The sequence below is a fragment of the Bactrocera dorsalis genome, chromosome 3 (genome assembly GCF_023373825.1).
Source record: "Bactrocera dorsalis isolate Fly_Bdor chromosome 3, ASM2337382v1, whole genome shotgun sequence".
In the NCBI taxonomy this organism is placed as follows: domain Eukaryota; kingdom Metazoa; phylum Arthropoda; class Insecta; order Diptera; family Tephritidae; genus Bactrocera; species Bactrocera dorsalis.
The window spans coordinates 50,962,527-50,975,050 of NC_064305.1; the positions used below are offsets into that span (position 1 = coordinate 50,962,527).

Here is a 12,524-nt window from a genome sequence, read left to right on the forward strand (position 1 = left end):
AATATGCATGCATATGTATGAACTTGCATAAGGAGCATGCATGCATGTGTTTATGTCTTCATATTCATATTCATGCATACATATATTTATGTCTCTTCATATTCTTGCGTATGTGAGACAGAGAACATAATGTATTTTGTACACATTTTCGGTGTCAAAATGAAACAAAATATAAACAAGCAAAACGAAATTCTTCATTGGGAGTCTCTTCATATTCTCTTCTTCGGCATATATGCCTTGTCATCATATGCCGTAAATATATATATTTCTGTCTCTTCATATTCTCGGTTAGAATATGTGAGAGAATTGTAAACAATGTTAAAATTGCGAGGCGAATTCCGACCTTACATACAATGTTAACAAATTTTATGTTCTCTGTCTATACTTTTAAGTTCTCTGGTTCTTGCAAATTTGTTTACATGCACACATAATTACATATGTATGTACGTGAATATGCGCGACCGCTTGGTCTTTTAATATGTACATATGTTAAATGAAATGTCGTAACGCGGTGAGCCTTCTCTGCGTTCGCCTCGCCTGATCACACTTTTCGTTACGCTTTCGTCAGCTTACTCCCCAAGCCAATTACCGTTCGCCTCGCCTGATCACACTTTTCGTTACACGTTCGCCTGATCACACTTTTCGTTACGCGTTTGTCAGCTTACTCCCCAAGCCAAGCGCGCGTAAAGAAGTTTTACTTCAAAAATTGAAACAGCGTGAAGCGGAGAGAAGGAAACGTCAAAGTATTGCCAGACCATCTACTTCTTCTGACGCAAATACTTATATTGAAAGTGAATAATGAAGAAATAAATATAATAGCTGCTCTTCAAAAAGGCTTGCTCGGTTTGCGATCGACTATAGTTTAAAATAAATTTAAACAAACCATCTACATCTGGAGATATAATTAACATATTAACTAAGGCGGGTATTGTCACTTGCGAAGCGAATGAAAATTTTGGCGAGTTTCGCCGTGGCGAATTGTAAGTTGCGAATCTCTAACGAATTCGCCAGAAAATGGCGAACGAGTGACGAAAATAAATTTCTGGTATTGCCGCTGGCAAAACAACGGCATTCGCTTCGCCATTACTGTCAAAATTTAACGAATGTATGTGGGATTGCAACCATGAACTGCGCACGCATGCAACTCTAAACATACACCCTAAATGAACGGACTCAACGAATAGCAATGAACGCCGACAGCGACAGTTAGAAATACAGACACTTGATTTTGAAACTCCATACCACACGGACGTGCGCTCTAAATAACATTAAGCAAATTGGTCATTAAACTAATTATTTAATATTACTGTGTATTTAACCCTACGCTCATAACCGGTGTCATTCAATAAATCATTTTAAATATATTAAAGCAAACTAAGACGTTTAATTAAAAAAAAAACAATAACCTACAAAGTGGTGTCAGAAGTGGGATGGACTTAATTTGCACGCAAATTGAAAGTGACGTTTGAATGTCCGCGGTAATGTTTGAAAACTTTGGTGCGCAAAGAAATCTTTAGAGCGCAGTGTTCAGCTAGAAAAGTGGCAGAAGTGTCGTGGCAGAAATGCCAGGTAATTCGAATTTTGTGAACTATAGAGGATTGTTCGGGTGAACAAGGAGCGAGATTGTACTGTGTTTTTTGAGAAATAACGTTCTTGAAAGTGGCAGAAGTGTCGTGGCAGAAGTGCCGAGTAATTTGAACTTTGTGAACCATATAGAATTTGTGAAGCGATCTTGGTTCTACCGTTCTTTAAAAAAAAAAACAACAACATAAACGCATCTGAGAGATTTTGCGGTAGCAGAGAGTGAGCAGCGATCCAGATTTTGCGGTAGCAAAGAAAAAGCAGCAGAGCGGAGCAGTTCAGCGTATGTATGTGTAGAGTAAGCATATAACAGGTATGTGTTAAACATTAACTACATAATTGTAATCTATTGGTAAAGTTATCGATAATATTGTATCAATTTTTTTTTGTATCGATAACCTATAAGTAAACTCGCAAACAAAATTCCACAAAAAAATGTAATGGAATTTATATTCTAAGATTTGTATTATTAATATATAAAAAAAAAGTATATACTAAGAATTGTAAATCAAATTGTAAGTTAATTCAAATGAGCTTTGAATTAAACAAAATTGAACTGAGTTAAAAAAAAAAAATATATATAAATTGTGAAAAGTAATTGTCTTAAATTTAAATTGAAATCATAAGAATCATTTCTGTATTCAAGTTGTTATATGAAAGAAAAATTAGGGGTATTCTCTTGCTCTTGCAAGATTGCAGATTGCAAAAATACTACACCGAAATATACAAGGGCACGAGAGCACCCATGGCAAAATCTAGTGATATATGAGCGACTGATTCAGTCAATTTATTGTAAATGACTCTTGTGCATGGCTATTGTGAATTGGCGCACCTTCTGCATACATTTTTAACAAAAAAAACTGTAACAAAACTTTATAATTTAAATAGAAATTATAAAATCTAATTAAAATTTAACTTTCTCAACAATTTAACGCCGTAATATGTCTTTATGTAAAATGGCAACTACAACAGGGTTGCAATTTTATTTTTGCGTGACATTGCACGCTAATATACACGGGTTTTGGTCTGACATATTTCACAGCCCTTGCAAATATTTTTCTGCGTGTGTTTGTTGTTGTGCCGTTGTAAATTTGCAATGCTTGCACCGTGCACCGGGTTTTGCAAGAGCAAGAGAATACCCCTATTGTTAACGTATACTTTAAAGTTGACTTTTACTTATTATATATTAAATACCTCAATTGTATTCTGAATTATATACCATTTGCACTTGATAACAGTTGACATGGATAGGCAACAGATTTTTTTATTGACAGTGAACGGGTTAAAGGAAAAATTGTTGGCACTGGGTTTATCGACAAATGGCCGTAAAGCCACGTTACAGGACAGACTTTGTGAGCATTTTGGACTGACTGTAGATGCTGAAGAGGACAGCTCGGACAGTGAAACAAGCTCAGTGCAAAACAACATGTTACCGGCGATGGGGTCCGGGTCTCCAGTCTTCACCCTACGCGATCTTGAGGAATCTCTTACAACTTTTAGTGGTACGGGGCAACACGCAGTCGAGGAGTGGCTCGATGATTTTGAATCAAACACCATGGCAGTTCGTTGGGAGATTTCCAAAAGTTTATATACGGGAAACAATTATTGAAAGGTGCCGCGAAAATTTTCGTTCGCAGTCAACGGGACATAACTAGTTGGAGTGCACTTAAACAATGTTTGCAAAAAGAATTTGGAGTAGTAACATCGTCAATCGAAGTGCATCGGGCACTTAGGAATCGGCGAAAGCGCCCAAACGAAGATTATCGCGAGTATCTTTATAGCCTTATGGACTTAGGTAGGCCAATAAAGCTAGACGAAAGAAGTCTCATCGAATATTTTGTAGAGGGAATCCCAGATTCCAGACCAAACAAAGCTAACTTGTATCAGGCTAGTTCGATAGAAGAATTAAAAGCTCAGATCCTTGTTTATGAAAAAGTTCGCTCGGGGCGTCAACCCAATGTGAGTACATTTCAAAACAAGCGTGAAGACAATAATTCTGTGACTAAAGATCAGGGACCCAATAAGAAAATTTGTTATAGGTGTGGAGAAGCGGGTCATTTGGCGAATACCTGAAAACAGCAACGACTATCAAAGTGTTTTGGGTGTAATCAGCCAGGGCATCGTATTGCAGAGTGCTCAAAGAAGAGAACGGAGGTAAAAAGCGAGGGGACAAGGGTAAATACGCTTGAAATGATGCGTATGGCGTCCCTTGGCAGCGTAGTTTACAAAGAATTAATTATTAACGGGTTTACGTTGTCAGCATTGCTGGACACTGGTTGCGATCTATGCCTCATGCGTTACGATGTGTTGATGAAGTTAGGAAGGATTGATTTGTCCAATGATATAAATCACCTTCGTGGAATAGGAAACAGTATACTTACAACTATTGCCAGTTTCATAATCAAACTTAGCGTAAATGGAGTCAAAGTGGATATCAATTTCCACGTTGTGCGTGAACGCGACCTTATTTACGAGACAATAATCGGGAATAGTGTATTGAAACAGGTTGACTTGGTCATAAGGGAAGGCGAGGTAGAATTTAAAGCAAAGGTGAAGGAAACGAATGTTCAAAACCCCATAGTAGAGAAAAATGAAGGTAAAATAGAAGTTCTTAATGAGTTCGAAGATATGTGTATGGCCGCGGAAGTAATGTCAGGAAAAACTTTACAGGTAGATTTGTCGCATCTCAGAGGAGAACAAGAAAAGGCAATAGAAGCCATTGTTTGTGATTACTCGCCTAGTAAGCAGCATGATTCCCCGGTTTCTATGAAAATTTGTTTGACGGATGATACTCCGGTATTCCAAGGGCCAAGACGAATGTCGTACTCCGATAAGTGCATTGTCGATAAACAGATTGCAGAATGGATGGAGCAAGGCATAATCCAACCTAGCGTCTCCGAGTATGCATCGCCGATCGTATTGGTGGGGAAAAAAGACGGAACCAAACGTCTGTGTTGCGACTACCGACGTTTGAACGAGAAAATCATGAGGGATAATTTTCCAATGCCACTCATAGATGACGTTATAGAGAGATTACAAGGCGCAAAAGTATTTACAACGTTAGATTTACGGAATGGGTTTTTCCATGTGCCGTTAGAAGCAGGTTCGCGGAAATATACGTCATTTGTGACCCATCAAGGTCAATACGAATTCATTTACGTTCCTTTTGGTATTTCCAATTCCCCAGCAGTGTTCACTTGATACATTTTCGCAGTGTTTCGAGACTTAGTGAAGGATGGCATTGTGGTAACTTACATGGATGATCTTATAATTCCTTCTATTAGTTACGACGAGGGTATACATAAGTTAAAAGCTGTGTTGAACAGGGCGGCATGTTATAACATAAGGATTAAGTGGGAGAAATGCCAGTTCCTGAAGACGACTGTTGATTTTCTGGGGTATATTATAGAGTGTGGTGCAATAAGGCCATCTGAAGCAAAAACGCAGGCAGTAAGGAATTTTCCGATACCTATGGATAAGAAAGCGGTGCAAAGATTCTTAGGGCTTACTTCTTATTTTCGCCGTTTCATAGAAGGGTATGCAGTAGTCGCTAAACCACTGTCTGACCTGTTGCGTAAGGATGTAGCTTTTGTGTTTGGGATCGAACAGCAAGCCACACTGCAGCAATTAAGGGCAGCTCTGGCTAGTTCACCAGTGTTACGGTTGTACAATCCGAAGGCTCTAACTGAAGTGCATACGGATGCCTCGATACATGGATATGGTGGTGTACTCTTACAAAAGGAAAAAAAACAAAATTTTGACAGAAAAAGGAAGGAATCAACAAAGTACAAACTGGACGAATTAGTCGTCATTAAGCGAACTCAGTATGGGAGCGGGCTTAGGTTAAGGCCTAAATATTTTGGTCCATGTAAGATTTCGAAGGTTTTAGGACGAGATAGGTATGAGGTCGAGAAGGTAGGCGAGGGTGAGGGTCCTGGTTACACGACCACCATCGCCGAATTCATGAAGAGGTGGAGACCTTCGTTCGAGCCGAAAAAATAGGTCAGGAAGGCCGAATGTGGGATTGCAACCATGAACTGCGCACGCATGCAACTCTAAACATACACCCTAAATGAACGGACTCAACGAATAGCAATGAACGCCGACAGCGACAGTTAGAAATACAGACACTTGATTTTGAAACTCCATACCACACGGACGTGCGCTCTAAATAACATTCAGCAAATTGGTCATTAAACTAATTATTTAATATTACTGTGTGTTTAACCCTACGCTCATAACCGGTGTCATTCAATAAATCATTATATATACATATATTAAAGCAAACTAAGACGTTTAATTTAAAAAAAACAATAACCTACATGTATTTTTTATTCGCTATTTGAAATGGAAAGGACGTAAATAAATTTTGATCTTTATTTGAGCAATTGTAATTATTTAATTATATTTAACAAAACGATACTTCTAGAACAAAACGTACAACAACGCAGCAATTCCAAAAATTGGTTGCGTTAATGGAAAATAATCCGGACGTCGCCAGAGGAATGGGGAATTTTGGGTCGACAAAGAAAAGCAGGACAGAGCAATGGGACCTGTTCGCTGCCGAACTCAATGCCATTGGTCCACCATTGCGAAACGGGCGCGAGTGGAATAAGGTAAATATTTAATTAATTTGTTTGGTTGAAGTTACTTATGTGTAGCATTTAGGTTTGGTTAGATTATAAACTGAAACTAAAAAAAAATAGCGACAAACCGACGCGAAACTATTGCCACAGGAGGAGAACCTTATGCTCAGCAAAGTTTATCTCCATTAGAGCAAAGTGTGGATGAGCTTCTTCACCTTCAGGCGGCTGTAAATCCTACAGGCTTAGCATATGGCTCTAATGAAGTAGAAACTGCGGTAAATAATAGTGAAATTCAGCCAGAAGAGCGCACGACCGAGGAAACACAACGAGCCATGTATTTGGCATCGCAATCCTCAAGCAGCCGTCCTAGAATGACAGTAGAGGAACGTGAAGTCATTCGAATGAAAGCGTTGGAAAAGCAAGCCGAAGTGCAAGACATCCTTTCCAACAAAATTGCAAAAATGGAAAAAAAAGTTGATGAAATTGCAAGGTATGCAAGAAAAACATATGAACTTAAACAGGAAGAAATTAAATTAATGAAAATGAAAGAAGAAAGGAAGAAGGAAGAATATTTAGAGAAAAAAAAAGACATAAAGAAAAGATGGAAATAAAACTACAAATTTTAAAATTAAAAATGCAAAAAAAATAGGGTGCTTGTAAATAGATTGAATTTAGTTTATAGTTTATTTCATAAGAATGTGACGAATTTTTTTTTATTTCATATTTTAACCATGTGATGAATTTATTTTTACTTTATTATTGTAAGTGACGGAATTGAATCTGTGATTTTTTTAATTTAATTTAAAAGCATGTAGTTTTTGTAATTTTTATATATTTATTATCTATGTAATATTGAATTTCAAAGTATTGAATAAAATAAAAGAATACAATATATTATTCACTGAAGTCGGTATAGTTTCATTTACATCAAAGCATCAGCAATTTGTCTTCTGCGGCGCTCTCCTGGTGAACCATTGCCATTTTCATTAATTGGTTCCAATGGTACAACGGCATCAAAGAAGGTTTCAGCCTCGTCCGGATCACCGATTCTAAATTTTTTACAAATGTTGTGCAAGGCACAGCATATATTAATGACAGATGTTACTTTAGCAGGATCGTAGCGCATTTTTCTATCACTCAGAAGACATCTGAAACGGCATTTCAGAACTCCAATCGTACGTTCAACAACATTTCTCGCTTTCGCGTGCTTCTTATTAAAAATTGACTCCCTAGTTCCAGATTCTGCATGACGGAAAGGTGTTAATAAATAAGGGCTTAGTGGGTATCCGGAGTCACCTGCAAATGTATTATTGTTTTCAATATTCATATGTCAAGATTAAACTTGCGCAGTAGTCAAATATTGCGAATACCTAAATAAATAGAGTTCTGATCTCCATTTTGATGCGCTGCCTCTAAACATGCCTTTAGAGAACTATTGTTCCATACGAACGAATCGTGTGTAGAACCAGCATATCTAGCATCCACAAAACGGATATTCATATCATGATCACAAGCCTGTAATAAAAAAATAACAAAATTTTTATACCAATTTTACTGTATTAAATTCATAAAAACTCACAATCATTGCATTTATGCTAAAAAATCCTTTTCTGTTTAGATAGAGGTGTTTGTTTGTGGTAGGAGCATAAATCGCAATATGGGTTCCATCGATGCAGCCTATTACATTTGGTATTCCCGATCTTGAATAAAATTTGCTCCTTGCCTGCTGCTTTTCTTCTTCACTCATATCTACGCTTATATCGGTACGACAAATTTCATTTTCCAAAATGGGTATGATCTCTTTTAAAATAAGGGAAACTGTTGGTTGAGCAAGTCCCAACTGAAATTCATTCCCTATAGCTTGTTGGTAACTGCCATGTGCAAAAAATCTGAGTGCGGCACACAATTTTAATATGGGCGTTATGGAAGACGACATCCGGCAATGAAATTTGTCTTTTATTTTATCCAGCACATACATAAATGCGTCCTTGTTCAAGCGGAAATTCGCAACGAATCTACAAATACGTGTACATTGAACAAAAACTTCTTATTATTAATTATAATTGAACTGGATACATACACCGTGTTAGGTAACTCTGTAGGATTAGAATTATCTCTAATAAAACGGCGCTGTCGAAGAAGATTAGGTCGCGTTTCCACATCGTAATTATCCTCATAATACAGATCCGCGTTATTAAACATATTTTCGAATTTCAGTTGATATAATAAAAATATTTTTAAGTATAAATGACACAAATGTCAAATTCGGATGAACGCGCTACTTTTTTCATGAATGGCAGCGACATATTTTAGCGAATACGTTCATTCGCCATTCACAATGCAAATTTGGGGTATGTTCGCCAAAGCGTTCGCTTCGCCAAATAAATTCGCTTCGCAAGTGACAATACCCGCCTAATGGACAAGATGTGGATACAGTCTACAATGCTACAGAAATTCATGTCTCTCAAACACCCATTGGCGATATGTGTGCTTCACATGTTAAATTAGAAGAAGGAAGTGAATTAATTATGATTGTTGTGTACATTTCACCTAATAAAAAAATAAATGATATTATTTCATTTTTACATGAGAGGTTATTTCCGTACAGTCGTAGAGGTTCAATAATTTTTAAAACAGATAAAGATAAACTATCATTGATACAAACTATCATTGATTTTGGCTAATATCGTTCCTCCAAGAAGAATTTCAGTTGGAAATAAACAACAATCCGAGAGAATGTACTACAAGATATGGAACAACAATAGATGCTATATTTATTAGATATCTTGATAATGTGATGTCTAATACTTTTGTAACATACTTCAGTTATCATCGACCAATTGTCACAGTAATACCGTCAGAGGCAACTTCGAATGTAACTGTTGACGTGATTTTAAACAAATATTTGGATAAAATTTTGTATATAAAGAAAATAAATGTGTATTGAATAAACTATCTGTCATTATTTTCTGGAAAAAATTCATAACATTGTATTCTTTCATTGTGTACCATATTTAGTTCCTGTCCTAATCTGTACTTTTTAATCTATTACTTTTATAAAATGATTTCGATGTTTCATATCTGCAAGCTGTCAACTGACAGCTCACTCTTTTTTTTGCCATTCCTCTTGTATTGCTTTGATAGAGCAGTTTTATTGTTTGGACTCCGTTTACATACTCTCTTTTGGTTTTAAGTCAGGACTCTGCGCAGGTGTTTGGAATTTGTGTTTGGATTGTTGACCTAGTGCGGCTGGTCAGTCAACAGTCAACAAATCCAAATTATATCGCTCTCCTTGACAATTATTTTCTTAGATGACCAGACATGCCCCTTTCGTCATCACATCAGTGAATATCCGCAGCTCTCTAAACCCTTTCGATGAAGTATAACCATTTCAGAGAGCTAGCCAAACTTTATTGTTGGTATAATGTTCTCCTGTTGCAGAGCTTTGTTTGGCTTCCTCCAAACATTGTTGGGTCCATCATGATAACATAACATTATTATCGTCTCGTCGCAGAATATTAGGTCGTCCCAGCACGCAGCGGGCCTGTAAACATTGTTAATAGCAAAGGCACGTAGATTCTCAATATTAACTCCACACAGCAAAGACTTTTATGTTTTTGGCTTCAAGCGAGAAGTATTTGTGCTCTTTTAATATTTTTCGATTCTTCGCGCCTACTGAGTTTCGTGGGCTGCCTCCGCAGTATTTACCTATTTTATTTTCAGCGCGTTTAATAATATTATAAATAGTTCTAAACTAAGTTGAAAACATTTCTGCTAATTTCTTTGCAGTTTTTCCTGTATGATAATGGTAATAAACTAAATGAATAAAGTTTTTACAAATTGCTAAAAGTTCCAAGTTAAAAAGCGTGTAACATAAATAACATATTCAGAAAATTCATTGCAATGCCACACAGTTATATCTATAAATTAAAATTTGAATTACCGCTTTAAACTGCTTAAGTTTTTTTTGAATTGTGTTCGCATTTTGCAACGAATTGACAGCACAATATTTGTCGAATTTCATTTAGTTACCGTTAGTTTTTGGAATTTTGTTATTCTTCTTCATTACATTTATAAAGACTACTACGCTCAATTATTAGTTCCGAATTAGTTTATGATCAGTTTTCGCTGTTAATTCCCTTCATAAGGGTATGAACTTAGGTAAGTATATAAGCATATTTTTCCGTCGATCATTAAACGTTAAAATTTAGACCCAATTTCGTAAAAGAACAATTGAACGCTATTGTAAAAGATTGATACGTCTGCGAATATTTCTCTGCATGCTATATCAGTAATTTATTTAAACAATTAAAATATTTTTATTACAGCAACATTTCAAGTTTGCTAAATTCAGCTGTGAGCCCATTGTATATACAAACATATGTATGTAAGTATATGGAATATTTTCTAAAATTGTTCCCTGCAAGACCGATATAACAGAACGGAAGGGAGCGAACCTATATATAATGCATAATCTGAAATGAATTAAAATAATATTTTAAATCGCGAGTTATGAACAGGCGCACTTTGCTTTGAGCAGACGCGCGTTTGTGTCGTTATTATGTACATATGTACGTACCATTGTATAAACCTACAAGTAAAGCGCCAAATACACGACACGAACATTTGCGCGAACATTCCGCAATCTTGTTCGCAGCTTTGGCCATACACCATACGAACTTTTGGCCGAACATTAGTTCTCTTTCAGACAGCGATGAATACGGACAACAATTGTGCTGCAGCAATATTGCTCGCTGTGGCAATTAAGCGTAGAAATTATTTATTTATTAATTATTATTATTAATTATTTTTTTTTATGACTGTATCCTTTGTGGCATCAGGATCTACTTCTTTTAATTTTTCGATTAAAGTCGCATAATCATTATTTTTTTTAATTCTGTTACAATAATCTTTGTTTTTTACTTGCCACAATGATGGCAAAGATTTATAAATTTCAATAAATTCACTTAAAAATTTTTTATTATCCATTTTACTTTTCCGCGCACGTCTGTTCCGTTCAGAAATTACTACGATTATGAGCTATTTCGCCATACACGCACGAACAGTTCGCGCAAATGTTCGCCAAAAATTAAAATGTTTTGATTTTTGGCGAACATTCGCGCGAACTGGCAAACACCACCATACACGACAGAAAAGTTCGCAGAAACATGACATAACGGGAATGTTCGCGCAAATGTTCGTGTCGTGTATTTGCCGCTTAACCAATCCTTCTTTTTTCACGAACACATACGCAAAAATCTACTACAAATTAGGCACTTGGTTCGGGTTGCCCCCAAATATTCTACTACTAAAACGTTCAAATGCTTCAAATCTGCTATAGTGTGTTGCCGTGTTAGGTTTTAAAATTTATAACTTTAACAATATTTTTATAAAATATTCAACTATTTTTCGATTATTTAAATTCCTAAACATTAAATTTAATCAGTATTGTCCAAAATATTAATTATTGTATCAATATATTATTAAATGTTTCCAAATTTTATAAAAAAATAAATTTTATATGTATATATGTCTGTCAGTCTGAATTATTTTATATTTGTCAAAAAGTTTATCTGTCGAAGGCCGCATTTCCATAGTTACCTTGATCTGTGATTTTGAAATGAGAAATTTAGCGATTAGGTTTGTACGCTTATTATCAATATTTCTTTTTTGTTTTTTAAGTGTTTTCGTGTTCCAGGTATAGGACTGTTCTTTCCACCACTATTCCTTCGATAGGGTTTTTAATAAGTATTTCGCTGTGGTACGTACTCAACTTTCTCTATCATTCTTGATACGTACTTATATTAAATACTTAGAAAATTTGCCGAAAGCTTCCCTGGAATTTTCAATTAAATGGGATAATACGTAAGTAAGATGGAGAAAAACTATCGACATTCTAAACATATTGTAATGTTAACTAGCTAGAATAGGAGAGACGAATACCCAATTTTTCAAGAAGAAGAAAACGAAAAGCGCAGTTTCAAGAATGATAAAAACAAAGATTGCGCAATGACGAGTTCAAATTTTGTTCGTTGTTCGTTGTATTGCAGGCATACAAAATCATGAATATCATCAAAAGTAATATCAATATAAGTGAATATTAATAAAAGATACGAGTATCAATATAAGTGAATAATTTATAGTGAACATTTACCTACATATTAATTTAATTGAATTTTCATTGTATTATTTAATTTTGTCTCTTTGCTGTGTTTGTTTCAACCATATACATTTATGTAAATAAAAAGATTGAATATTTATTTTTAATATTCTCTTATTCAGCCCTATCACGCAATCCATCGTAGAGTGTTTTTTCGGGAAAGTTACGAAACTGCTATCATGCAATTCGAACAGTTC

At 35.7% G+C, this 12,524-nt stretch overlaps 2 protein-coding genes across 2 annotated transcripts in view; one reads left to right on the plus strand and one right to left on the minus strand.

Moving 5' to 3' along the window:
- Window positions 1–12,524, plus strand: part of LOC105231168 (GTP-binding protein 1) — a 261,542-nt gene that overhangs the window by 229,946 nt on the left and 19,072 nt on the right. The gene's annotated exons all lie outside the window — the stretch shown is intronic.
- Window positions 6,941–8,782, minus strand: LOC125777687 (putative nuclease HARBI1). The gene is made up of 3 exons (XM_049452912.1): window positions 7,747–8,782; window positions 7,538–7,682; window positions 6,941–7,463 (listed from the first exon to the last, which is right to left on the minus strand). The coding sequence occupies exons 1-3, from the start codon at window positions 8,143–8,145 to the stop codon at window positions 7,090–7,092; spliced, it is 918 nt and encodes a 305-aa protein (XP_049308869.1). The 5' UTR covers window positions 8,146–8,782; the 3' UTR covers window positions 6,941–7,089.

What these genes read in the sequence shown, in the direction of transcription:
- LOC125777687 (XM_049452912.1), bottom strand. Translation starts at nt 8,145, where the DNA reads ATGTATGTGCTGGATAAAATAAAAGACAAATTTCATTGCCGGATGTCG. An exon ending in TTAGCATAAATGCAATGATT is followed by an intron (nt 7,683 to 7,746) that starts GTGAGTTTTTAT and finishes TTTTTATTACAG; the next exon opens with GCTTGTGATCATGATATGAA. An exon ending in TCAGAACTCTATTTATTTAG is followed by an intron (nt 7,464 to 7,537) that starts GTATTCGCAATA and finishes ATACATTTGCAG; the next exon opens with GTGACTCCGGATACCCACTA.